Source organism: Anser anser (genome assembly GCF_964211835.1).
Source record: "Anser anser genome assembly, chromosome: 1".
In the NCBI taxonomy this organism is placed as follows: Eukaryota; Metazoa; Chordata; class Aves; order Anseriformes; family Anatidae; genus Anser; species Anser anser.
The window spans coordinates 137453283-137481047 of record NC_139720.1 but is presented as its reverse complement, the minus strand read 5'-3'; the positions used below and the strand labels follow the sequence as shown (position 1 = coordinate 137481047).

General features: G+C 41.7%; 1 protein-coding gene across 4 annotated transcripts; it reads left to right on the top strand.

Annotated features, from left to right (window-relative positions):
* LOC310887978 (CD99 antigen-like) lies at nucleotides 1-27765 on the top strand. 4 transcript variants are annotated; one of them, XM_083814280.1, is made up of 11 exons: nucleotides 1-233; nucleotides 16338-16373; nucleotides 16745-16792; nucleotides 17262-17294; nucleotides 17612-17653; nucleotides 19162-19203; nucleotides 20745-20816; nucleotides 21752-21793; nucleotides 22325-22435; nucleotides 23261-23314; nucleotides 25886-27765. In XM_083814280.1, the coding sequence occupies exons 1-11, from the start codon at nucleotides 176-178 to the stop codon at nucleotides 25909-25911; spliced, it is 564 nt and encodes a 187-aa protein (XP_083670406.1). In that variant the 5' UTR covers nucleotides 1-175; the 3' UTR covers nucleotides 25912-27765. The 4 variants fall into 4 exon arrangements, with proteins under 4 accessions (XP_083670406.1, XP_083670408.1, XP_083670405.1 ...); XM_083814282.1 differs by having other exon boundaries at nucleotides 23261-23350; XM_083814279.1 differs by having other exon boundaries at nucleotides 23258-23314.

Sequence of the window (27765 nt, the reverse complement as noted above, 5' to 3'; positions counted from 1 at the left end):
CGGACTCAGTCCGGCAACTAAACCTGGCGGCGGGGCTCCCCGCCGCGCCTCGGGCCCGCCCTGCCTGGGCGGAGGCCGGGACCGGGACCGGGACCGGGGCTGGGGCTGGGGCCGGGGCGCGGAGCCTCTCAGCGGGCGGGCGGGACGCGGCGCTTGGCGGCAGCAGGCGGCAGCCATGCGGGGCGGCGGGCTTCTCCTGGCGGCGCTCCTCGCCCTCCTGGCACCCGGCAGAGGTGAGGAGCGGGCGGCGGGGTACCCCTCTCTGCCCCGCCGGCGGATCGCGGCACCCCTTCCCTTCCCTTCCCTTCCCTTCCCTTCCCTTCCCTTCCCTTCCCTTCCCTTCCCTCCGTGCCCGCCTCGCCCCGCAGCACCCTTCTTTTCGTGCCTCGCCCTCGGGGCGCGGCGCTCTCCCCGTAGCGGCCGGGAGCGGGGCTGTGGCGGTGGCTGCGGCTCGGCTTCCATTTTAGGAAAGCAGGCAGGCTTACAGTAACTTCGGGGCAACGGCTCCGTGCCGGCCAGAAAGCCTGCCAACCCGTTCGTTATTACTGTTATGGCAGGACTGCGGCGTAAAACGCGGTAGCGTGTTTTGTGAGAGCTTCTCGCAGCTGCAGCGTCTATCTGGGGAGCGTGTCTGTGCAATAGGGTGGTTGTATTTGATCAAAAAACGCTCAGCGAGTTCCCGGTGCTTCCCCCCCACACCACTTGGGAGCTGATGGCCAGGCTCCTAAAACTGGAAAATGCCGTGCAAACTGTCATTTCCCACTTAGGATTTCTTTCTAAGAAACTTTTTTCTTTACCTTCTTAATAAGACTTAATACTATGCCTAGGTGTTTTCTTTCAAGTTCTCTGTAAAAATACTGTTTCAAAGCTTAACTCTCAGTATCTCTTCACTGTGGGAGAGAAGGAAAGATACCTGTTCCTAACTTTAGCTGGAAGTTGTAGATATGGCAGGATGCCGGATAAACAATTCGGCTTCAAGCCTATATGAATGGAGTTGTATTGCTGTGGTCATAGCTGTGAGGCTAGCAAATCCAGACTCGTGGAAAAATAGTACCATTTTATAATCACTGACTCTAAAACTTCGAGATGATTCATGCTGCTGACACTGAGATATCGTCTTACTACTTATTTGGAAAATGCACTCCTCTGCAAGCAGTCCCCACAGTCTTGGATGGCAGGATTGTCATGTGAAAGTACTTGGAGTTGCTCAAAAACAGCACTTCTAAACTTACTGCCTAGCAGTTTGGAAGTAAATACAGGCTGTCCGGTTCCTGCTTCAATGGAGGGCAGGTGTGCAAAAGCAGCTTCAGGGGGTTTGCTTAGAATTCAGAAGAAACCGATGCTACATTTTTTAACAGATTGCTTCCAAAACTGAGGTTAATTTATCAGACCGCTGGCCAATGCTGGTAATATGAACCAAATAAATAGATTATAATTAGTTTGGATGCTTCTTCTTAAAGAAAACGCTCAAGAATTCAAGAACCGTTGAGAATGTCAGTCTGGGGAGGGTGGAGCCGCTCAGGAATTTCAGATCTGTGGTGGTGCAATCTTAGATTAAAGTAAAGGGAGAGCCTGAATCGTATCCTTTTGAAAATTTGAATATCTCTGTTGGTAGGCTGTCTGTAGTCTGAACTGACAGAACTGCTATAGAAAGCTAAGGATCTTACGCTGTGAGTAAGTAGCTCAGCTGCTGTGTAACTGTTTGGACACGACTAGTTCCCCTGGACTGCTGGCTTTCATAATTCAAGCCTGCAAGTCTATGGCCTTGAGAGTGAGCACTTGTATTGAGTCATATATTTTAGGCACATGAAAGCTGTCAGAGTTCAAACAATATTCAACGTATGAGTATTTGAGTGCTATTAAACAATGGCAGACTTTGAACTTGCTTAAGGGCTTGAGATTTTAACCGTGCAATTGGTATTGAAGTGTTTGTTTTTTTTTTCATTTGCCAAATACGAGCTCTGCAAGTCAGGCAGAGCTGGAATTTAGATATCGTTGGGGCCGAATCCAGAGGAAGGATGAACATGAGGTTTTTGTATCATCACTTTATATGTCCAGTCTAATGGCTTGCTACCGCTAAGAAGCGGGATCTGTCCATTTCTCTCCCTCTGTGGTTGGTCTGGTGCCCATCGGAGCCTGTACCGTGATGATTCAGCTTGATGAGTCGGCAGATGACTAATGCGCTGCCTTGAGTCTGCTGCGGAGGGTTTGAGGGGTGGCACAGCCAGCGCGAGGGAGGGGCAGGACGGAACATCAGGGTGGAAATTAAATCGGGGGGGGCAGAGGGGGACGGAGACTTCCTGCTTGGGCTGGTTGTGAGGTTGGCTCAGCCATCTTAAATCTGCAAAACCACCAGGTTAGCCCAGCATCTAACTTCAGGCATCTGGTTTTCAGAATCCAGTGACAAGAAGCTTTAGGTAACAGGATATCTGCACAATTTATGTGAAGAGCACAGAACCTCAGAAGGCAGATTAAAAAAAAAATAAAAATCCTTGCATGATGAGCAGCAGAAAACTGCTAGAGCTCGCACACAGAAGGATCAGTTTCCCTTCTGAACTGCTGAAAGATCAAGACATACTAGGTCTTGGACTTGGGAATATATGCCTGAAGTATTCGTCACAAGAATTGAGTAGAGCTTGCTGATTGAAATGCAGTAGCCACCAGAAGTAGTAGTGGTAGTGAACACGAGGAGGTGAGGAAAATACGTGCTCAGAGCTGAGGTATCTGTGTTGTAAGATCAGTAGCCTAAGGTGAACTACAGATGGATCCCTTCTTCCTAAGACTGCGGTAGCTATAGGGCTATGAGTAGAGGGAAAGAAATGGGTGTGCTCCTGATCTCTTGCTGAGGCAAGTAATTCAGTGTTGAGAAGAATGACTGGTTGGGTGGGTGAATGGAGGCTAAACGAGTAATCTTGTGGATAGAGCGCTCATCTGGAGCAGGGAGGTGGTGCGAGGAATGCTGGAGGCCGATCTCTGCTTTGTGGTCTCTACAGTTTGCCTTTTAAATCTCATTAAAGGAATAAATAATTTTTCTTCCAATTAAACATTTTGAAAAGTGCACCACGTACTCTTCCATGTTTGTTTCCTCTAATTTGAGATGGGTAAGAGCTTTTTATGTATTGTTATTTATATAAAATGGCCTCTGCATTGCTACATCAAAATGATATCACTGCAACAATCCTTAAGCTTTCTGTACTTACGGTGCTTCAACTTGGCAAGAGTTAAGTATGACTCAGCCTACTGCTGTCCAGCCAAGACCAATTTCAATATTTTCCTGATGTTACTCTGGTATGCATGATGGGGTTGCTTGCACTTGAGAAAGGATTCAGAGTTAGCTCTTGCTGTTGTGAACCTCACTCTGCACTAAACTTGTATTTCATCAAGTGACAGCTGTGTTAGTGAAATATTGTAATAATAGTAATCTTTATAAGTTAAGATCATCTTGACAGGGGCAAGCCTCTTTCAGTCAAACTTTTTCCCTGCTCTGGCACAGGAACCTACTCTTTGCAATCTAGTAAAAGTGTTTTGAGAGAATGTTGTCAGCAAAATGTCATCAATCTCAACTCAGGGAATTTTTACTTAACTTACTGTCAGTTAACACAAACTGGATCATGGATTCAGGTTTTGAGACAAGCACTTAGGCTGTCCCCCCTTCCTTAGGCTCAACATAAGCCCAGCACCCCTCCTCCTCACCCTCCTAGTCTCAAATTCCCTGGTTTTTGCTGGTTGCACTCAGTCTGTGCCCGTTCACCAGCATCTCCTTGTATCTCCTGCCCTAGTGGGTGCTGCTGTTTAAGAGTATTTGAGCACACTGTGCTCCACAGGCCAGTGGAAGGTGTGACGGGTTGTTTCAGTGCTGACTGGACACGGCCGTGAGCAGCATGGGGCAGGTCGTGGCCACCTCCCACACAGGGCACCCTGAGGCCTTGTGCTGCTCAAACCCTGCCCAGGCCATGCTCAGTACTTACTTGTCTGCGATGGTAGCTCCCTAACATTTTTTTTTCCTTGAGGCATTTTTATACCGTTTTCTTACTTTTAGGTGGAGCTCGAACGACTGTAGTCATACGTACCTTCCTTATGATTGGTAGAACGTTTTCTAGTTTTTTCTCTAAAGGTATAGGCTCAGAAATTCTGAGTGCATGCTCACGGAGGGGTGGCTCCACCTTGGAGGAGGGTAGCCGTTGTGACAGAGGTGTGTTTTGGCATTATAGTGAGCAGAGTTCACCCAGAGGACATGATTTTGCTATCAGTTTGGCTCAGGGCTGGCCATGTAATCTCTCAGTTCCATAGCAGCATCGGGTTCCCCGTCCCTGCAGTGGTAGCGCAGAGCCTGGCCGCGGTGTCTTCGCTCCACCCTCCATGCTATTTCTCTTAAAGTCAGCACACCAAGCTCCCCTGGTGTTGCCAGTACCTAAGGCTGCAGGTTATGTAGCCAAGGGGATTATCGTGCCACAGATTCCTTGCTTATCTGCTGCATCTCACCCTGGAAGTTTCCTAGAATTTTCCAATGCTGAGCCTTCTCTTAAGATGTGACAATAGTCGTAATAAGTCACCTCCACCAACTATTCCACACCTTCAGAGAAGGCAACAAGAATTGGTCCTGTAACAATGTGCACGTACACTCCCTAAAATCTTCCCCTTCCCAGCCCTTGGTCTCTGAGAACCAAATGGTAGGCCTTAACATCACAGTCTGAGCACGGACCCATCACAAACTCCAAGCCTTGTCCATACAGTCTGGGTTGGGTTAACGTCACAGATGTCTGAATGCTAACTGCAGACTTCAGGTCTTGTGCCTGCAAAATGCACAGAATAGTTTATGAAGTAAAATAATCCTGTTTATCATACGCAACAGTATATTTCATTATCCCATTTTCAAAGGCCACCTAGTAGGTCCTCAAGCAATAAGAACCCCTTTCTTCTGGATCTTATCTGCTGCAGGGGAAGAAACATGAATGACTCTCAGTCCTAATGTCCCCAGAGGAATTTGAGGTATGTAATTTTCTGCAGGGCTGCTATGGCAGGTTCCTGCCTTTATCTTAATTAGCCCTGCAGCTTCCTAGAGGTTCCCTTTCCCTGGAGCACAGTTTTAAGCAAGCCATTGTACTGGTGTACCTTGCCAGATGCCTGGGAATATGATGCACCCGCTCTGCTCCATGACCTTCCTCTCATTCTTGGACTGCTGTGTTTGTGAAATGCCTGCTGATACCTGATGCTAGCCTAGGTCACGTTCCATGATGCCAACAAGTGTGTTTATTTCTTCTAGCGTGCCGCCTACGTTTTCTTTCCAAGCAGAAAAACCTCTAGCAACCCGTTGCTAGCTTTGTCACAGTGAGAACACAGTACTAGACGATGTTCCTGGAGGAAAGGGGGCCGATCTGCTTGCCAGGCTTCCCCAGACTTTCCTTCCTCCCAGCACACATACTGGTTTGCCATTCATACTTTCCAAGCGTGTTGTGTTCCACAGATCTCATGCTGCCTCGCTGCCTGCATTATGACTTCCTGAGACAAGCCCAAGCTTTGGTCTCTGCCCCAGCAGTAAGTCCAGTCCCTCTTGGCATGTGCAGCAGTTTTGTGGACCCATCTTTATGCTCCCAGCCTGAATCTATGCCTGCAAGTTGGTGTATGGTCTGACTGTTCAGCCTGGTTACTGTGTTTCTCAGATTACTTTTGAGTTGCAGATACGTGTGTATTAGCACCTTGTGTTGAAGTAGATGTTTCTCTTCGTAGTTGTGTTACTTTCCATCCTGCTGCTGCTGAGCTTGGTGGTTGTCCCGGTGACCCCCGCCCGGCGCACACATCCAGCGCTGGAGCACCCCACCACAAAATGGGTGCCACAGCCACTGCCGCCCCTGCCTGGTGCTCCAGGCTACTGCACAGGCCTAGGGGCTGGCACTGGCTCATTTCCTAGCTTTCACCTTCCAGTCTGGCAGGAGTTTCATGGGTTCTGCACTTCCCACTTGTTAACACATCGTTTGCACAGCCCTGCCCATATGCAGTGGGCACACCACTTCCACCACAAACGCCACCATGCATTCCCAATGCCAAAATCAAGGCTCCTTCTGGAGCCACAGGGTTACTACGGTGTCTCTCACCCTGGGCTGTGCCAGGTCCTGGTGCTGCCCTTGTTCTCCATCGGTTCCTGTGAAGGGCCAAACAGTCTCAACTCTGGGAACCTTTACTTAATTTAACTTCCTGCTAGTTACCACAGGCATCTTATCACGGATTTGGGTACTAAGAAAAATCCCTCAGTGTTGTCCCTGCTCATGGACTGTGAAGCTACGGCACTGAGTGACTTTTTCTGCAAACTTGGGGCCAATACTGCAAAAGCTAGTAGGTAGAAGTTTCCTTGGCATGGTAAGAGCTAGTTCTGTTTGCTTTTCCATTTAAAAACCAACAAACAAACCCTCTTGCGTTCTCAGTATTGCACACTAGCTTCTCTGGCTCGCAGACTGTAATCTGGGAAAGATTTCCCTGCTTGCTACAGGAAAGCACATTTTTCACCTGTTGAAAATAAAATTATTGCAGGGATGCTATACACAGACTTCTTTTAAACTGATTTATTCTCTGGCATTTGATTTGACTGGGGAGCCCAGAAGAGTAGGATCTAGAAGATTTTCTTTGAAAAGTACCAAAAAGGTCATAAAACAAATTTTTGTGATAGTCCATGAATTTAGTCCTTGGTGGCATAAGGCATGCTTGTAATACCTTTTCCAGATATAGAACGATTCATTTAAAATCAATAATTAACGCATCAAATTCAGGAATTATTCTAACATATTTTGGGGAAAAGATCATTTTAAGTGTGTTTAAAATGAGAACTAATTTAAATTTAAGTCAGGTTTCAGCACAAAACATCCCTGACTATGTAACAAATCCTGTTTACGTGTATTTTTTTTTTTTCATACAGATTTCAGTCATCTGGGAAGGGTACACATGCTATAAACATCTAAGAAATAACATCTTTAACTGTACTGATAAAAGGAAAGCTGTTGACTGATGCTGCTGTTAATTAGCTGCAGATGTTAATTCAGCTCTGCTTTCCCCATAGCTTAAGTCCTGTAAGACTCCTTTGTATTTCTTACCAAATTTTCACAAGAAATAGTATTAATATCTTAATGTGTGTAGAGTTTCTGCAAGACTGATTTCACTCTGAGCTGAAGAGTTTTCATCCAGGTAAAATCAAACTTTGGGGTAGCAGTTGTTCTTTCATCAGTTAATGTTATGTATTGAGGTCCAAGTTAACCTTTCCATGAAGTAACTTTTTTTTTTTTTTAAATTAAACATCTATAGATGTCACTGGTGAAAGTTTTATTGGTAAAAATTTACTCAGATTTTAATTACAAAACTGTCTTTGTGTGTATATGTGTATATATATATATATATATATATAGCCTAACCACAGAAAATATTGCTTGCATCTTTTACTTGTGAAGAAATTCAATATTTTGAAGGAAAGAAACAAGTGAAAAATTGGTTAAACTGATATTTTCATGAGAGCAAATTCTGCAAGTCTGATAATATGCTGGTAGTATCACTGGCTTACAGATACATGCCACAAAAATCTTAAACTCTAAATCTTTTGTATCTGGAAAAAAATTAAGTAAGAGTATTGAAACTTGAGTTTTTCCACCATTTGTTTTCTCCCTCTAATGTGGCATAAAATCTGTATCCTGTATGGCGAGGGAAGGCGCTAGTGGTGACAGCAGTAGCAGTGTGAGGTGGTGAACTGAAAATCAGTGAGGAAAATGTGCAGGGTAATGTAATTTTTACTAGACCTTGTGGGGTTTCTGGACAGAACAGCTCTGGAGGCACACAAGTCTGTCTTAAGCGTAGAAACAAGAAGTGTCAGGGTAGAGTTTGGAGGAAGGGTTTGGGGAAGCCTATGCAGGAGGATTTTGGATAAGGTTGTCCTTTTCGGTATTGTTCTTTCAGTCTTCTCTTTCGTCCCTTGCTTCCAGGTGTACGTGTCGGTTTGTATTCTCCCTCTTTCGTGACAGAAATCTCTTCCTGCTGCTGTGTTTCTCAATACATCTCAGAGGCTAAGCATCTTGGGATTGGATCCTGAATTCAGTAGTTATTTCAGCAACTATTCCCTGCCCTTTGCCTCCCCAAAATGTTGCAGAGATGCTGTTGTATAGCCATAACTAACCTATTTCAGTCAGAGCTCTCCCTACTCGTCTTACCCGACAGCTTTAACCCCTGATTTACAACACCCCTTCCCCTCCGCCTCCTTTTCACAAAAACTTCCAGCTTTCCTTTTTCCTATTTTGGCCTTTTGTAAAGGCCAGGTCTTTGCTGGGCAAATTAAGCAGAGATGTGGACCTTTTTCCTCAAAAAACTTTAGGCAAGAGCTGTGTTGTGAAACTTGTGGCTGTAGTGAGCTGACAACTTCGTTGCACCCAGGCCTCTCTGACTGTCTCTTCTTCCCCTTCCCTGCCCACTGCTCCTTCTTCTCCTCTCCCTCAGGTGTTGCCGCTGCATCTTTGTCACTGCCACCCCTGGCAGCCCCGTGCTGGCACTGCTCCCATCAGCAAACAGTTCTTACCTGTCCTGAGGACAGCTCTTCCATATGCTCCTACCGCTCTCCTGTGGTGTCTACAAAAGACCAAATGTACAGTGCAGATTCAAGTCTAGCGTATGTAACAGCTCCCTGCGAGGGCTAACATTAGAATATGAAATCCGCTTAGTGCTGGAAGGTGGCGTAGAAACAAGAGTGGAGATGGTGAAACGATTTCCTAGGGTGGACATGGAGGATTTGTGATGAATGTTTTGGTCTAAATATAGCAAAGCAGAAGTGCTTTCACCAGATGTGCTTGAGCTAGAGATGCTAAAGGTTTTATTCTGAACACGTTTCACGTGTTTTACTGAGCACATGAGCACATCAGACCTACTGTTTCTCAAGAAAGTAGCCTTGGTACGAAAAGGAAGGTTATCTCATTGCTGAAATAACAACGAGGGATAGGAAGTAAAAAAAATCTTTTTTGACAGGAAACCAGAAGAAAACCTCATTGAGAAAGATCATACGCCACATTACAGGCTTGCTGGTTGCCACTGAGCTGAATTCCATATTTGTTTTCTTATCTACCTGTTCTAGGTAACAAAACCTAGTCACACTGACCTCTGTGTGCATGGCTATCCTTCTGCAGTATTTTTAGGTAGCAGCTTTGTGGCATAAGACTGTTACTCAAAGAATCGAAATAAGCTTTCCCCTCCAGTGTTCCTCTTCACCCAGGGAAGCAGGCTGGTGTCATATCACGCATCTTGTGGCTGAAGCTAGTCCTGCGTGTTTCCAAACCAATGCTGGTATGGCACAAAGCAATGCAAATCACAAAACCCTGTCTTACTTAATTGTCATTTATCACAGTTCTATCTCAACACCTTAATAGTAAATATTTACAGGAAGAAAAGTGTCCCGGGTGCTTTTGAAACACTTTAAGCTTTGACATTTGACCAGACCTGTAGGTTTTGTTTTAAAATGAGTTGCCTGGTGCCAGAAATGATTCAGTCTCAGAGCAGTGGATTAAAATATGAGTTGAGTCATTGCAAACCACAGCACTGGGGCTGTTTCCCTCTCTCTCCATCTTACCCACAGGAAACCCAAATTGTAAAATGCAATGTCTTTCTCTTCTGCCTTTCAGCAAAAAACGTAGTAGCTATTTTTAAAGTATGCATAGTTCTTGAAAAATCTTTTTAGTCATAATTGAGCAAGCCACAATGAAAAATAGTCTATAAAAGCAGAGTCTATTTTTCTGTTCAGTTAATGTTTCTGACTAGATTACACATTTTGTTTGGATTTAGCTACTGGTATACAAACTGTACTGAACTGGTGGGAGTTCTGGTAAGAAAAAGAGAAATAAGCTATGAAATAAGTTGTCAGCTTGCAAGTGTCAGCAGACCTTAAAACACTCCTGCTTACTATGGAGCCATCATTTCAGTGAACTACTGTAAAAATACAAGTGTTCTTGTCTGACTTCTGAGCACACTGCCAGTGTATATTTCAAATTTCATTTTAAAGAATTTTCTAAATGGAAGGTCAAGTTCTGGTTTGGAGATTTGTTCACTATTAAGTTATAGTATAGATTCTTCTTCCTTGATCAGAGTGAACATTATTTACTACTCTTTAACTGTTGAGTTTTTGGAATTTTTAGTTAACTGTCTGTCAGATCACAAATCTTGGCTCCTTAATTCTTCCTTTCTGTGCTAAAATTGAACATCGTCTTCCGTTCAGTGAAGATTTCTCTAACCTGTCTGCAGCTGAGCCTCGCTTCTGTAGTTCTCTTTCCTCGCTGGGACTGTGCTTTCTCCCTTCCTCCCCTGACCCCAGTCCAGGAAGCCACTGGAGGTGCAAAGTGTAAGCAAATAAGGGTGTAGATAAACAAAACACTGGCTGGCTTTGTTCCTAGGTGATTCCTGACTGCTTGGTGGAGGGAAGCCTCCAATCTATCACTTGACATGCTTTATAGCTGTAAAAAGTGTGCTGCTGAGTACTGAGATGAACAGAGGAAGCACACAACTTCTGAAGTCATGGCTCAAGAGATTGCGTGGTTGTCCTGAAGGTACTTTTCCCTTCCTCCGTACGAGACTGCAAAGGGTACTGGGGTACAGAGATGCATGTAAAGTTTTTCAGTGCAAAGAGAAATTGGAGTGTTGTTATCTGAATAGAAGTGTAGATAAATCTCTGGTGATAAAATAACATTAAGTTACTTGATGTCAATTTTAGCTGCTTTCACAAGAACCAATGATTTTATTAAATTACAGAATACTAAAGAGTTCGCAGCTTGCTTGGCTAAAATAGTTTTCTTAAATTGGAGACTAATCTTTCTGTTTACCTCCATCATAGTTTTTCTGGTCTGTTTAACTTATTTTTTGGCGATAGCTGTAGGCAGAGTTATCTCACCGAGGCGTAATGTTCATCAACACAGAGCGTCAGCCTGGTGTGGGTGTCCTTCCCGGCCTCACCATCTCCCACAGTGTCCGTTTTATTTCTATCAGTGTGTGTGTATTGCTCCGTGGTTTTCAAAATACAGTTTTGGCGGCCTGTGATAACAGAGGGCACCCTGTTTTGAAGGATGTGCTTCAGAGCAAGAGGCTTCAGAGACTTCGGTCAACTATCGAAAGGCTCCTGCCAAAAGCTGTTGAAGCTATTGCTAGATTTCAGAGCGGAAATCCTCAAGAAGTAAGATGACTTTGGAAGAGGCGCTCACATACTGAATATGACCTTTGCAAAGTAAACCTGAGCCTTGTGGTAGGAATGCAGCTCGTTATGGAAAGGTAGGCTGTGTGACTAGTAGCTGCAAGGCTCGTCGGCTTTGTGGAAGACCTCTCTGTTGAGCAACTGAAGCCTTGAAGCTGTAGGCTGTGAGCAACATGTACTTCAAGGATTTTGGTTTCTTTGCATTAGGAAAGAAAACAAAACAAAACACTAGTGACATTGCTTAGCCAGGACAGAATTTCAAAAGTGGCCAAAGGGGAAGTGGTTGCCCAGTACCCACAATGCTTGGTCTTGGTGAGATTTGAGGGCAGGCTTTCCTGAGGCTGCTCCTGAGTCTAGCTTAGGTTTCTGCTTACTGACTTTGTTCAGCGGAGCAGTGCTTTTCAATTCTGATCAGTACAAAGAATTGCAGGGGGACCGAGTGATTTATTCGGCTGGCAGCTGCCTGAGTTCTGCAGAGCAGGAATTTAGTCCAGCAACCAGAAGTGACCCAAGTCACAGAACCGCGGGACGGCTGAGCCTGGAAGGCACCTCTGGAGATGGTGATTAAGCTGCTGAATATTTGCTTTTATCTGCACTGGATGGATTCAAGGGAGTTCTTAGACCTTTTGTAACTATTCTGTATTATTTTTTACCTCATCTCTTTTCTGGATAAGCAGCTCGTCATTTGGCAGGAGTGTGGCCATTGTGTTAATTCTCGTGTTTTGCGGTTTACCCAGTTCTTCTGCATATTTTCTGCTGATTTAGAGCTATTTATTCCGTCCTCTTATTCCCATATCAAATCCTCCCTGGAAAACTGTGCTTTAAAGTTGATGTTTAGAGCCCCGTTGTACTTTCATACTTTTGGATGGCTGTCCAAAATTAAACATGATAGTTATTAGTCTTATGCATATTTTTGAAGAGGAAATAAGTATTTTTATTGGTTGCTCTGGAGCCTTAGCTGACTCTATTCCAGGCAGAAACATTAGTGAGTGCTCCAGATGTGCAGAAAGACGACACTCCCTAAATGGAGAAAATTGTTGCTTTTTGGCTGGTTTACAGTTGTTATTTGTGTTTGGACTGTATTTATGTTGGGTAGGAGAGGGCTTTGTTCTTCTCAACAGAACTTTATGCAAAGCTTTTTTTTGTTTGTTTGTTTTCTGTGGCTCTAAATGTCTGTCTGGTAAAAAAAAAAAAAAAAAAAAAAAACGTGAAAAGCAGTGTTGATGGGTGGATACTTACAGGAGGAGCTGGATTAGACGCTGACCATGTGGGATTTAATTTCAGGAGACCGCTGCCTGGCAGTGGGAGTAAACATCCCCTCTGTGTTGCTGTTGCAGAGGGACGTTGCCTGCAAACCTCTGCCCCGGCGGAGAGGAGTGGTGTGGTTGTGAGCACGTTCCTCCACGCGCAGCGAGTGGTCTCATGTTCCAGGTTCTCCGTTTCAAGCCGCAGAGGCATTTCTTGCAGTTACATTCGGAGAACAGTGTCACTTTTCTGACAGCTTTTTTTGTGATTCACTTGCATCTTTTCTTTTGCCTACTTAGGACGTGTTGGAGAACAGCTGCCAGAATGGGGGTTGAGCAGTAAGTCTTTTATTGTTAGGTAACTAATGCTGGTGGGGCAAAAACTGAGTTGGACTCAAGCTTAAAAAGCAATTATCAGGGGTTTAAACCTCTGGCTTTCCTCTCATGTTTGAAGTGTTTCATGAGCAAGGTTCAGTCTGGTGGCCTTCCTGTGTTTTCTCTGACTTCTGATATGGTTAGGTGTTGAGTATTTCTACTTCTGTTTTAAGTCCCCCGAGGAGAACAAGTACAGGACATGAGAGTGTAAAATCCAGTTTCCACATTGGAAGCCGGAGAAGCTGCGTTTAGCCTGGTTTCCTGAATTTATGCACTTGTGGCTACCAGCACCCCCGTCCTCCAAGATCCATGTGCCGAGGTTCAAGGCCTCGTGAATACGAGCGTTTTCGCAGGTGTCGTGAAGAGCAGCAGGTAGGCAGCAGGACAGAGCTGACTTGAGGCCACGGAAGAAGCAGCAGGTAGCATCCAGCGGTGGGGCAGGGACGAGCTAGCTGCTGCCGCCTGGTCGGTGCCAGCCGCAGCGTGCAGGGGCGCTGGGGAGACGAGGGAAACCTCCGCCTTCCAGGGCGAGGAGGAGAACACCAGCGCTTTTATGAGAACAAAATTCAAGCAGTCTGCTGCTTATGTAAGGAAGTTTGTGGTGATTCATCCCAAGTCCCTTGTCTGGGTGTGTTGCCACACATTTTACTCAGGGAGGAACTTCCCTAGCTCAAGGCTCCTGTCAGCCTCGGCAGCGCTACGTAGATTTGACTAAAACTGCAGCAGTAAATAATCTGAGAGCGCTAGTGGGTCTTTGCAGGACTCCTATTTGTGTAGCTGATTGGCTCTCTTGAATACCTTCTAGCTCATCAGCTTTTCAAAAGCTTGTGGTTGCTCTGAAGTACCTTATCTCATGTAAAGGCAAGGTATTTTACCTTCTCTTTTACCTGCTTTTTCCCTCCATCTGACACAAAACCTGCCAGTTGACAACCTGTCGAAGGAGCTGACTTTTCTCATGATATTCTGGTATTTGAACTGTGGACATGGAAGGAAAATGCCGTGGACACTTCTGAGATGTTCTTGAATCTTCTCATGCCCCTAGGAGCTAGAAATACCTGCTGTATTGTGCTAATCAGCTTTATTTGCAATTACCCTTGTTTAGACTAAACAAAATGCACATAAGCTCAGTTACTGCAGGCGCGGCTTAAACCTCTAAGGAGTGCAGCATATTCTTGCTGATTTTTTCTTCTTGGTTCAGGCTGCTACCTTTAATCTAGTTCTGTATCTTTATCTGCATTGTCTCACTGTTTCTTCCCTGCAACCAGACGAGTCCCTGGTTCTGGGCTTCCTTCAGTTCAGGTTCCTCTGTTTAGCCCCACCAATACTAAACGCTGAGTGAGTACAGTCATAAAAGCAAGTGATTTAAAGACATACGAAGGACTGTTATGAACAATGGAGAAACAAACTTCTTCTCTGCTCCAGGTGAAACTTCTGCTGCACCAAAACATAACACGGAGTGTGTGTGTTTGTTTGTCCCTCTGCCACTCCTTTGAAAAGGAAATTCTGCTCTTGAAATGCACTCACCAATGTAACATTCATTGATTTGGAGGTATATCTTTAACCATGAGACAGACAGTGTTAACAGACGGTGGTGGTGGTCCGTTCTCTGGTTGCTACTGTGGTAGAGTGTTTTTAGGAGAGCAGATCTTGAAGAGAGGTGTTTGCATGCCTTCTTAGACTTAGACTAGCTGATACCTGAACAGGTAATGTGAACAATGTGAAATGATTTTTCATGAACTGAGTATCAAAAAGAGCTTATAGTCTCGATCTGGAGTGAAGAAAACCAAGTAAAATAACTTTTTTTTTTTTTTAAACCCATGATCTTTACCTAATGACTTTATCTAGGGGGTTCTAAATTCACGTAGTTGATCCACTACCATAAAGCCATGAATTGCCTCTGTTTCCCTGAAAGGATGGGTCACGGCCCAGGCAGTCCTACCTCCCCACCTGATTGTGAGCAAGGTGATAATCCATTTGGATGTTGTAGTATGGGAATCGCTGCTTAGAATTCAGTTTTCAGTTTTTGCTATAGCAGTTCAGTTGCTTGAATTGAAGACCACCTTGAAGGGTGTTCCTGGAAGTTGTCGTTCCATGTTTCCATATTTAAAAATAATAAATTAAAAAAAGTATCTTAGATTCATTTCTTCTGTGAAAACAGCATTAAAAGTGCAGTTATTTGAGAAGGAAAAGAGATTTCAATTTTGACCTCAGTTGAGGTGAATGATGCCACCAAATATATGGGCATCCCTCAGTCCTGGTACTAGACTCGTGATTTGTCGTTGTCTTAGTGTGGCCTGTCATGCAAGCAGAAGGAACATTTTACTTGTGATTTGATTATTTTTATTTTTATTCCCCTCTTCAGACTTTGCAGTAGCCAGTTATGATTCCCTTTCTGTAGCTGTCTTCTTAGTTACAGGAAAAGCCATGCACATCAGTGAGTGCTTTATGTGTATATATTCTGAATTAAGTTATCTGTGGCTGGAATTAAGTTTTGCTCTGGCTGGCTTGATACTCAATAGGTAAAAATACTCTTCCAGCTTCTTTGCATCTCGAGCAGAAAATTTGGATGTCTTGCTTCACCATCTGCCATAGACCTTCATGCCTTTTCCTTTTGCTGTGCCTCAGTGAGAGTATGAATGATGAACTGTCTGAAATATCCCAAGCATTTGTTTTAGTGTCCGTTTATCATACGAGCCTCCGCTGCCAAGATCACATTACTATATACATGCTGGGAAACCAGTTTGTATCATGAACGTCCTGAGTAAGTGTGTTGCAGTTGGCTGGGTAAGCAGCAGTAGCTCTAGCAATTGACCTAATATAGCAAAAGAAAATGTTATTTTCCTAACGGCTGAAAATGAAACTTAATCTAGCTGGAGCAGAAAGCCCACAGTGGTGACAGCCGTCTTTTAGGAAGCTGAAGAGACTGCTCAAGGTTACCTATGCTGATAACTTAATCATCTTCACTACTGTTGACCTTTGTTAGGGGAAAAAGATAAGTCTTCTAAAACCATGAAAATCTATTTTTAATGCCAAAGTGTTAAATCCTTACCTAATCATTTCACTTTCATACCAGCCTTTGTTTTCCAATGCTCTTCTTCACAGTTGGATATTGTAAATTCCTGTGAATTGGAGCTGTAGCCCTGCTCATATTGTGGTTTGGGGAAAGAAGGCTGGGAATGAATATGCAGTGAATGGCACTAAAAAAGCATGCAATAGCAGTGGCAAGAAAAAAAAAGGATAAGTGCATTATATTAACTGTAGGAGTAGGTTTTGGTGCTCTGGACCCTTTCTATAGCAACAATTTCTAGCACTGTTCCTTTTTTTTGTGTGTGGGTGGTGGCCTGGAGAAATAGAGAAGGATATCTGTCTTCAGCTCTGATTAAAAAACATCCTCCTCGTCTGACACAGGAAACAGAAAACATACCTCAAGATAGATCAAAGGCGTGTTTACAACCATAGTAAGTGTTGATTTTGAGTAAGAAAAAATTGTTAATACTCTGATTTTTGTTTTCGTATGTTTATAGGCGACGATGGTGACTTCAGGTTAGAAGATGCATTTGGCAAGTATTACACTCTTGCAATTTTTTTTGGGGGGGGGAGGGGAGGGCAGGAAAATAGTGGCTGTCCTTTTGATGGTTTCTGAATATCATTGCATGACTGAGCATGACAACTTCCCGACGTACAGTTTGTTTAAACCTCAGTAGAACAATTCAGCTACAGTTGGGTCAAAATGGTGACCACGTAGAATTGAAATTTATTTTTGGGAACACTCAGATTCATCTTGAGAGGAAAACCTCTTACTGTATAGGTTTGATCTTGTGCTTTCCACTGTATAGACATGGGCTTAAATTTGTCCTATATGTATCTTCCTAACAGTGTAGGAAATTGTTTTTCAACATTTTTTTCCCACCCCTCTAACTGTTCTTGACAGGACCTACAGAGAAACCTCTTCCGACTCAGAAGGCACCATCAGACAATGGTGAGATGTAATTGCCCTCTAATACCTTTTACTGTGAAGTCAAGTGTAACTGTATGTACTAATCTGAGACTGAATTTTTCAGTTTAGTGGCCAACAAAGTTGTAATATTTCTGTAAAGGAAAGTAATTCCCATATAGCAAAAAGATGTCTACGTTTTAGAGTCTTCTGCTAGTGCTTTTACAAAGATAAGTGGTTCGATATTATAAGCTTAAAGGCCTTTTGAAAATTCCTTTCACTGGCTTTCATCTGCATGTTTCAAGCTTGCTCACCTTGAGATAGCCCTTGGGATATCCCGTGTAGTTTGGCAGATAATAAACTCAACTCTGTGATGCTCTTCTGTGGGCCACTGTTGAATGAGCTTGCCATTATATTCTTGGTGAAAACATTGTGATGTGCATTTTCTGTAAAAATAGTCTAAAACTAGTTCAATTTTCACATTCAGCTTAAAATGTCCCTTATTTCTTTGTAGATGGGTTTAGCTTGGAAGATGCTCTTCAGCCTGGTAAGTATCATGTTCTCCTGGGTACTGCTCAGTGGTATTTAATGTAATGTCTATCCATCCTGTATTACCTAAATGTAATAGTGGCATTGAGTTGACTAAAGTAATAGACTGCAGATGAAAATAATTGCAGTCCAGTTGTGTTTATTTCATTTTACTGGTCTGGATCACAAAGCTGTATATATTTCACACATTTCTTTAACAGGTCCTACTTGTTTCATTGCTGTGTCTTCACTAGATGGCACTAAGTCCATAAATAATTACTTATGGAAGTAGCATTTAAATCTGAATTAATCCATTTTAACTCTGTTTGTCTATAGGTGACCCCAAGCCAGGTCCGCCTGCAAAGCCTAGAGACTCTGGTAAGACTTCTAGCACAAATGCCTGAATTGTGACATATTTTTACTATCCCAGTTAAACTTCTAATAATTACTCTTTTTTAAATTGCTTTCAATGTATGTCAGGTGTTGGTTTGGATGAACACTGAGAAGTGAGGAAAAATTGGCTTGCAAATAAGCTTTGCAGCTGTCTTGACATTTTATAAGAAAACCTGTTGAGTCACTTTTCTTTCATGTACCTGGTTAAAAAAAAAAAAAAAAAGAAAAAGAAAGAAAAAAAAAAGTCTAGTTAAACAGATAATGCCCGGTAGCTCTTTGGGTACCATCACTAGATCTGTTGCAGTGTGGTACCTAACACAAGATTACAGTCCTAGGACAGTAGCACTTTCTGCTGCTCAGTTTGATTTAGCCCTTCAAAGTTTTCTCTCTGCTAAAGCAGCCTGTTTCCAAACCCTGACACTTGAAAACAGGTGGCTAGTTGAGAAACAACTAGATGAGCGAATCAGACGGTAAGGTAAGTGAAGAGAGAGGATCTTTTATTGAATTGGAAGCTGAAGTTGGCGTCTTAGAATTGTGCTCTAGAGGTGCCAGCCTTTTTGCATTGACTATGCAGAGAGCCTAAGGATACCTTATCTGACTTGTGCTAGAGCTAGGAGGAGGCAAGACCATGCAACATCGAGTAGAAGTGCTATACAGAAGAAACCGGCCTCTAGGTGGATTCAGCTGTTGGTTAAAACACAGTTTTAGAAAACTACTGCTGGTGTATTAATTTAATGTAGGTAACAAAGACTGTGACTGAACAGCACGGAAGTATTTATTAAGATCTTTTATTCTCCTGTTCTGTTGCAAGCAAAGTGAAGTGTCATCGTGGGGACCATATTTATAGTTATATAATGTGCATCTTTTCATGTTTTTGTTTGTTTGCTATTTTGTTGTTGTTTTAAGTGAGGTACCAATCTGGTAGTTCTAAAAGTGACAATAGCCAAGTAATGTGTACTTAGTAGAAAAAATTTTAAAAGTTCAGCATTTGAAATCAGACTTGCAAACCAAAATGCTACATAAGACTTAGTGAATTGTGCTGTATATGTTCAGGCATAATAAGTGTCTGACATACAGGCCAATGTAGCAGAAACACTGTTGATTGTATTAACTTAAAGTACAGTCTTTAACGTAAAATAACCACACAAATAACAGCATTAGCATATGAAAGGAAAAAAAAATTACATGGGGATGACTGACATCATTTATGAGTCAGATAGTCCCACTGCTTTTGGTTTCTTCACGCTAGTAAGTTCGGTCACTTTATTCCAACTTTATGTATGTGACCCCAGCCAGCTCTGCCTGCAAATCCTAGAAACACTGTCAAAACTGTCCTAAGAGGAATTTCTGAACAGTAGAAAATCATTTGTTAATCTTTCCTCGTCCCTTTCAAAGTTACTGTATTATAGTCTGGTTTTGATCTTTCAATGTTTTTTTTGTTTGTTTGTTTGTTTTTTGTTTTTTTTTTTTCTAAATATCTCGTTTGTGTGTAGATAACCCGAAGCCAGGTTCACCTGCAAAGCCTAGAGACTCTGGTAAGACTTCTGGCACAAATGTCTGAATCATGAAATGTTTTTACTCTCCTAGTTAAACTTCCACTAATTACTCTTTTTTTAATTGTTTTCAATTTATGTCAGGTGTTGGTTTGGATGAAAACTTAGAAGTGAGGAAAAATTGGCTTGCAAATAAGCTTTGCAGCTGTCTCGACATTCCATAACAAACGTGTTGAGTCACTTTTACTTAAAAGTGGGAAGGAGGAAGGAAGATGGGGACAGAGTGTACGTGTTTGGGGCATTGTTGTTGTTAGGTGCGTGTAGTGGAGCATCTATGTTATTAGATTGACTCCTTTCATCTTTACAAACTGAATCCATGCTAGTCTTGCTAAAACAACTAGGAATAACTACATGTGATCTGTATTCTTAAAGTATCTAAAATAAAGGTAAAGCAAAGTGTTGCTTTTTTAGTTATTTTTAAAGGCCCTAAGTTAAGAAATAGGTTTCTTAATTCATTTCTTAATACATATTTCTTAATTCTTACGTTCAGTTAAGAAATAAATTTCTTGACTCAGAATACAGAAATACAATTCTTTCATGTTTGAAAGGTATGTTTAAAACACATGCCCTTTCCTGCCTATTGTGCTTTAGAGGTTTTCTCTGTCTTTGCCTAGCTCCAAACAAAACACCTTCATGTGTTACTCAACTACGCTGATACTGTTACCCGGGAATGTGGCGATATTCCTCACCTGGAACGCAAACCCTAGTTCTTGCTCCTTCCCCTGCCTGATTTACAGCAGATACTTGAATGCAGGTTTTGCACGCCTCGGTACAGTGCTTTTGCCAGCTAATAAAACATCTTCTGGTCTGATGGTTTTAGCTTTGTGGTTTGAAACATCTTTGCTTTCCATAAGCTAAAGATTCATTTGACCGCAGAGGGAAGGAGGAGATCTCCAGGTTCCATGAGTTGAGGTCCAGTGAAAGTGGAAATGGACTGGTTCAGTGTCCTGCAATAAATCAGAGAAGGGAATTAAATTTGAATCTTCCCATTCTCAAGCAAATACTGCAGCCACCAGACTGTAACATGGTGAACTCTTTCCTCTAGCTACTGTATTGTACAGGTTCAAAGGGATGGGTTGTGACTTAGAAACCTAACCCTAGAAATGCATTCACACCTACAGCCTCGAACAGAAATGTTCCTTTCCTGTTCACACCCTTTCTCTGCTTTATCAGGATGGTGAGGCTTGGGCCATTCTACTTAAGTAGCCTACAGAGATTCTTCCTTGTTTAGCAAGTAATATATGTGCAGTAATACCTGCTCTTGGACACTGGCCTCTCTCTTTTGTTCAGGAAGTCTGGAGGCAGCAGTGGTATTTCAAAACTAAACTGTGTAGTGCTGAGCTGAAACGTCTCTAGATTGGGAGGGCTTTTGCAAGGTGAACATGTAACCATGATGTTGAGCCCAGAACTTCTATGGACTCAGTGGAATGAACTAGAGAAAACTTACATGTCATCATGTGACTTGAGGTGTCTTTCCACCGAACCTAGAACACGTAAGATAATATTGTTTTTACTTTTTATAGGCAGCTTTGATGATTCAGATCTATACAATGGTGATTTACCAAGAGCAGGAGGTGGCGGCGGTGGTGGCAGTGGTAAGATAGTAGTTTGTGTTTTTTATTGACCCCATGGTTACACGAGCTTTAGATGAAAGCTTATTTACAAGCTGGTTAACATGCTCTAATGTTTAACACCTTTGGTTCTGGTATCAGAACTATAGCAGCTTACCTTCCAGTTCAAAGGCAATGTGTTCTGTCCCTGCCAAAAAATACCCGGATAATTAAGAGGCAAAACTGATCTAGGAACCTTCAGTGGTTTTTACTGTAACATTAAGAAAGCTAAGTTTTAAAACTGAGATGCAGAGGTGTCATTTGTTTCAAAATTCACCACAAATATAGTTCTTAAAGGCATCTGGGTGATTTTTTCAGATCTTATGTAGAATACTCTTAAGGATTTTTTTAGTTCCTATGGTTAAGAAGCCCAGGGGTGGGCTTGGAAGATGGTCCACCTTGTTTTTCTCAAAGATTTCACCTGCCCAACAGGATGAATTAATCCTTAGACTTTAAAGTGATGCAGGGTATATTTACACAGAGTGACACATAACCGTTTAATACCTTATCAACCTTGATCTAAATAAGCTGCCATGTCTAAATGTTATGGCGCATCTCAGTACAGAGATGGTCATTGGGACCAACCTGCACTATTGGTCATCATGCCCTGTGTGCATGACTGCAATTTCACTACTTCTACGACAGAGTTAACACCACTGGTGGTGGGCAAGTTGATTAAACTTCACAGATGGGCTGCCCTCATTTTGTAGTAGTGCTGAGTGCCCAAGGTTGAAGTTGCTATTACCATGACCTGTGCTTTGAAAACAGAAAGTTTGAATGCCAGAGAGCTTAATATTGTATGGATAAAATAATTTTTTCATCATCAAATGGCTTGTCATTTTGTATGATGAATTGACAAAAAATGTGATGTAACTGTTCTTTAGACATATAAAAACTAAACCTGTTGTTCATTCTTGTAGGACAAAAGGACTCAGGTCCAAATAAGGTTGAAGACGGTGAGGGTAAGTGCATGAATTTCTTTGTATGGTGTCTGCATACTGTAAGCTTGTTTTCTGGCCTTTTCTTTGTTGCTAATATTCTGCTAGAGTACTCACTGCTGGCAGTGGGTTTCAGCTTCAAAACTCCATGGAATCTAGAATTCACATTCAAGCTCTGCTTATATAAATCTATGAAATCTCTGTTGGAAATGATTCGAAGTTTTGAAGTCTCAAAGATGCTGGTGCAGTGACTGCATGCATATAACTTACATTTGGCCATGAAAAGGGTAATTTTTTTAATTTTTATTTTTTAAATAGTGGAACTTGCAACAACCATGCTGAAGATGCTTAACAATAGGCACTATTAAGAAATTAATAGCTATAAAATTAAAGGAATTACTTTTCATTATTCACGAAGAGAAAAAGTTGATTACTACGCTTTCCTGCAATTTCATGTTTATTGGTTTTTAAAGTGTTCATGGAATTTACTTTGAGCCAATACAAGTTTGACATCACTTTCAATTCTAAAAGAATGTCTGCAAAACTTCTTTTCAGCTTCTCAGGGAGCAATAGCTGGAATTGTAAGCGCCGTCGTTGCTACTGTAATTGGAGCAGTGTCTAGTTTCATTGCTTATCAAAAGAAGAAACTCTGTTTCAAACAAAGCGGTAAGTTTTCTAAACTACTTTGTTTTTTTATAGACCCTTTTATAGAGGGTTTTTTTTCTGTTTTCTATTTTATATGGGAGCTAGAAATTGATTTTTTGCATCACGTAGTTTTAATAGCTTGGTGAATTTGTGTTCACAGGGAGTAGCCTCTCTTTCTAGTCATCTAAGACAGGGAGTCTGAAGAATGCCTTGCCCAGAACGTAGAATTTCAGAAGCAGACCGCCTTAAGACTATGTGTTCCGTAAAATAAAACCACCTCTTGCATGAATGAGCAGGAGAGATTGCAAGAAAACATTTCTTTAAGGAAAATTGTGTGGAGATTGGGGATTACAGATTATTTTCATGCTGGAAAGTACCTTGTCATTTCTAACTTGTAAATCTTGCCTTTGCGTCTTCACAAGATGCTTACCTATACATTAGGTTTTTGACAACTATATGGATATTCATCGCCTTTTTTCTGCAATGGTCTGTTCATCGCAGTCTACTTCCTTTTCACCTAAATAAGATAGAACTTAGTACTGTAGGTAATAGGTGGGGTAGAAGCTTTGTTTTTGTCTTTTCTAGTCTTTTGGAATGGTTGGTGAAAGGAGAGGACAGAACAGCAACCCAAACAAGCACTGATGTTTTCAAATTTGGGAAGTTTGGAAACTGAGCAACATAGAATCATAGAAACATCTATGATACGTGTTAAAATTAATAGGATCTTAACTAGTATCAGTAGCCCGTTTTCTTCAGTGCTATTTCCTCCCTCAAATTGTCTCTATTCAACAGTAACTTTGAAGAGAAGAGAATTTCAGTGCTAAGCATCTGTTTGTTTCCCAGCAGATGAAGAGAATGTGAATATGGATAGCCATAGGGGAGCGCAATCTGAGCCACCTGGTAAGAGAAGAATCTAGATGGAAGACCAAATTTTTGGTGGGGATCCTATTAAATATGCTTTGTTGACATTTAAAGTTATGAAGAAAATTACTTGTGCTGTTTTTTATGTTATTTTTTCCCTGTTGTTGTTGTTTTCAAAACAAATGTTTGCAACTGCCAGTACAACTAACTTAGCACTAGGTCAAGATTTCAATTCTGATTATATGGCCATTCTTCTCTAGTTCTTTTCTTTTTTGAAAAGATGATTGCTCTTTTTTTTTTTTTTTCCCTTGAGGAGCCTCTGAAATACAGGAGCTTAGAGAAAGTTAAGAATTGACTTTTCCCTCTAAAAGTATTATTAAAGACAATTATGAGAACACATGACTGCTCCTTTAGTGTTTTACATAACTGCAATTAGCTGATAAGTATTTCATTAGCATGTGTTGTATCTGATTGGGATCTGTTACCTTGTTTTATATTAAACTCATAGAGAACTGTGCAAGAATGCACATTAGGAAAGGTTAATAGTGTTTGGGCAGAGAGAAAACTACGCTGAAGGCAAGGAGGACTGAACTTAGAAGCACGTTGTTTTAACTAAAACATTCTGCTTCGAACAGAAAATTATTGTATAAAAGAATTATCAAATAACAAATCTGTGTGTAACAAGCTGTGACAGCTGAGGAAAGATCTCTCTGAAGCCAACAAAAAGCCTAACAACCTCACCCATCCTGATATGGTTGGCTGTTGTCCTGAGCTGATGGAACAGATGATTAAATCTATGAAAGCCATAGATTTGAAGGAAGCAGTGTAGATGAAAACTCAGCTTTCTAGCCCTTGTGACTGGTCAGCAAAGGAACAGGCAATACAACCTCATGCTGAAGTTTGATGAGTATCTTTCAAATACTGGGCGTTGAAAACTCAAAGTATTATAAATTTGCAATATATTCTCCCCTGGGCTTAATTTAGGCCCAGCAGAACCAGTTATCTTCTTATACCTTTTTTTTTTTTTTTCCAGGTAGTCATTTATATGGGTTTACTGATCCTGATCCCCTTTATGAACATTTTTCCTTAAAGCTGTTAAATATATTAAACTGTCAAGGAAAAAGTATTAGCTGGTGGCTGGCCGTTGAAGTCAGGACAGGAGATAAGCAGATATCCTCTCAGTTCAGCCATGTGCTAGTAAGACAAGTAATACTGTTCAAAGACCAAAGGCAGTTAACACAGGGCTTGGAATCAAGATATGCTGAAACTTTGAGCGAGTTTCATCAGAACGCCAAATCAGATGATGCATACTTTAACAGATGAAGTCAAGCCTGTGATGTTACCATAAATGATTACTCCTGCCTACATTTTTATGTCAACCTGTTACATCCCAGATTTCATATCTGTATTATATTTTGCAGGCAAACATGAGCATATTTTGAGCCAAGGAACTAACCAATCGTGGTCAGCATGGTGTGGCTGCTGATCTAAGTTTAGGGAGTCAGCAGCCATTATCTTTGCTTTTGGTAATGTAGTGATGATGTAGCTACCTGGATTCTGGTTTGAAGTAATCTTGCATTAAGCCAGGCCAAATGGCAAAGGAGAACAAGTTTGTGTCTTTAAAATTTTATGTGGACTTATCTTGGACTTCCTGAAAATGTAGATAGCCTTGGCTAACTCTGTTTCCATTAGATACGCAGACAGTACTACATCTCATTTTTACATCTGTAAAACTGCAAATGTGAAACTTCATGTTGGATTATACAAACTGTAAGTGTAGGTAGTAGCTACACGGATCTAGTAGGATGTGGTTACTTGAGTGAGAAATATGGGATTGTTGTGGTTTAACCCGGCTGGCAGCTAAACACCACACAGCCGTTCGCTCACCCTCCCCCCTCCCTCTCTGGGATGGGGGAGAGAAACGGGAAAGTGAAGCCTGTGAGTTGAGATAAAGACAGTTTATTAAGACAGGAAAATAATAATAACAATAATAATAATAATAGTGATAATGGTAATAGTATTAACAATAATAATGTGTAAGAAAACAAGTGATGCACAATGCAATTGCTCACCACCCGCTGACCGATGCCCAGCCTATTCCCGAGCAGCCGGCCCCCCCACCCCGGCCAGCCACCCCTATATATTGTTTAGCATGACGTCAGATGGTATGGAATACCCCTTTGGCCAGTTTGGGTCAGCTGTCCTGGGTCTGTCCCCTCCCAGCTCCTGCTGCACCCCCAGCCTGCTCGCTGGCAGGACAGAGCAAGAAGCCGAAAAGTCCTTGGCCTGGTGTAAACACTGCTCTGCAACAATTAAAACATCAGCATGTTATCAGCGCTCTTCTCATCCTAATCCAAAACATAGCACCCTACCAGCTACTATGAGCTACTTAACTCTGTCCTAACTGGAACCAGGACAGGGATGCAGTATCCCTTGTTATGCAGGGTACTGGCTTTACAGAGTCAAGCCTCTGCTTCCCTGAATTTATCTTCCAGTTTCAAATGCCTACTGAAAACGTCTGTTGACCAAATATACTGTTACATAATATTATGCATCTTACATTGTATACTAATTTAGTGTACTAATCTTGAGTTGTTTCTGTCTTTGCAGTTCAGCGCACACTTCTGGAGAACTAAGAGAAATCATGATGAAGACCAGACCATTGAAACTGGATAGGGAGCCTGGAAAAAAAAAAAAAAAAAAAGGAAGCAAAAAAAGCATAATGTAAACAGCAGAGTCTGAAGCTGCGTGAGAAAACAGTCCATGTTTGAAAAATTTTAGGGAACGTGACTTAGACCTGAATACTTCTGTATGGTTACCCCATGAAGCAATGTTGCACATCAATATATGGCCTTAATGACAGGAGTGGAGAGTTATGTTGTTCTTTCCTTTACTCCTGTGACAAATGGGTGTGCCTCAAGTGCATTCAGTATGTTTTACTTTTCTTTACCTTTCCAAAAACAATAAGCAATTAATAATTTGTTATGTCATTGCTTTAGGCAGTGTAAATGTTGTGGGTTTTTTTTTTGGTTTTGTTTTTATTTTAAATCCTGTATGAAGTCAATGTACCAACCAACAAACTTGGTATATGTTGTAGGCACCTGGAAGCAAATGAAATGGCTCGTTGTGTGCGGATAATGGATCTCAGTGTGGGTGCTGCTGATACGATCTGTGTAGCTGCCTTGGTCAGCCACTAAGGAAGTGATAATTATTTTTGAGCATCCAAAAGACAAAAATTCAGAGGTTTGTTTTTGCATTTTTTTTCATTTCATCTGTCTGGTACAGATTCAGGACAAACAAACTAGTCCACCCAGACCCTTCATCCTTTCTGGCTCTTCTTCTTGTTTAGCAACTACTGACGTGGTCAGATGTGGAAAAGCCTGATTTACAAACTAGAGCCATAATTGGATTTTGTACAACCTGTGAGACTGAGGTTTGGCAACTGTCTGAACAATTGTGAGTGAAGTACTGGGGAGTGGGGATTAACATCGTTGGGCTTGCATAAGCAAAATTTTAATAGAAAATACCATGATACTTTGAATTCAGAAGGCTCATAATACACACTTAGAAGGCAAAAACAGTACTGCGATTCAGAAATAAAGAATAACAAGACTGACCAGAGCAACCCAGCCTCACTCCACAAGCATCCACTGAACATACATGTGAAGAAGGCTTTTGGATTCGTGAAGGATTGCCATCGGGATGAAGGGCCATGATTACGTCCTCAGTTGAAAGCACTTGTGAAGTTTGCTGTGGCTCTTGGAAGCCACAGGGAGTTTTCAAGGATCTGTGGAAACATGGAAAACTGTGCACTTCATAATAGCTAAAGGACTGAGTCTGAAATAATAACTAGCTCTGTCTGGATGGAATAGTCCAACCAGTTCTGTTGGCTTTCATTCTAAGTGGTTCCAATTTTCATGCAATTTTACTGTATGTCTTACTAATATGCTTCCGCCACCTGGCAGAGTTCTAGAGAAAGAAGATATTCCATGGAATATCTTAGAAGTCATCGTGAATTTGGATATTAAACATGCACATCTGTGCATTCAAATATGAATGTATGCCAATTATAGTTCATTTAAGAATTTCTTGTACTTTTTAGCCTGCAACAAAGCTTTACACAGACTTTTGTCATGGAATTTATTTGTATACCTCTTCTTGCCCCACTTCTGCTTTTAACATGAAAGTGCTAAAACCTTTAAGTGTTTTCAAGGGTGGAAAAGTGATTTATACATAAACATTTGATCTATGTAAATAAAAGAAATTAAATGTACAGCTTATCTGCATGAATAAATATATCAATGCCAAGCGTAGAGGAAGCAAAAATAACCCAGTCTTTGTTAAGGAAAGAATGAGGGGGAAGCTCAGAGTAGCTTTGGTTAACCAGATTCTTGAATCCTTTTCCAGCATTTGCAAGCCTAAAAAATACTTACTAAAACCCTCCTGTCCTGTGATTTTTCTAAAAATAAATTTTAAATTAAAAAAAAAAA

Excerpts from the sequence above, each read along its gene's own strand:
- LOC310887978 (XM_083814279.1), top strand. The coding sequence starts at position 176 with ATGCGGGGCGGCGGGCTTCTCCTGGCGGCGCTCCTCGCCCTCCTGGCA. Across the intron at positions 19,204-20,744 it reads TGCAAAGCCTAGAGACTCTG|GCAGCTTTGATGATTCAGAT; the intron begins GTAAGACTTCTG and ends TACTTTTTATAG. Across the intron at positions 23,315-25,885 it reads AGCGCAATCTGAGCCACCTG|TTCAGCGCACACTTCTGGAG; the intron begins GTAAGAGAAGAA and ends CTGTCTTTGCAG.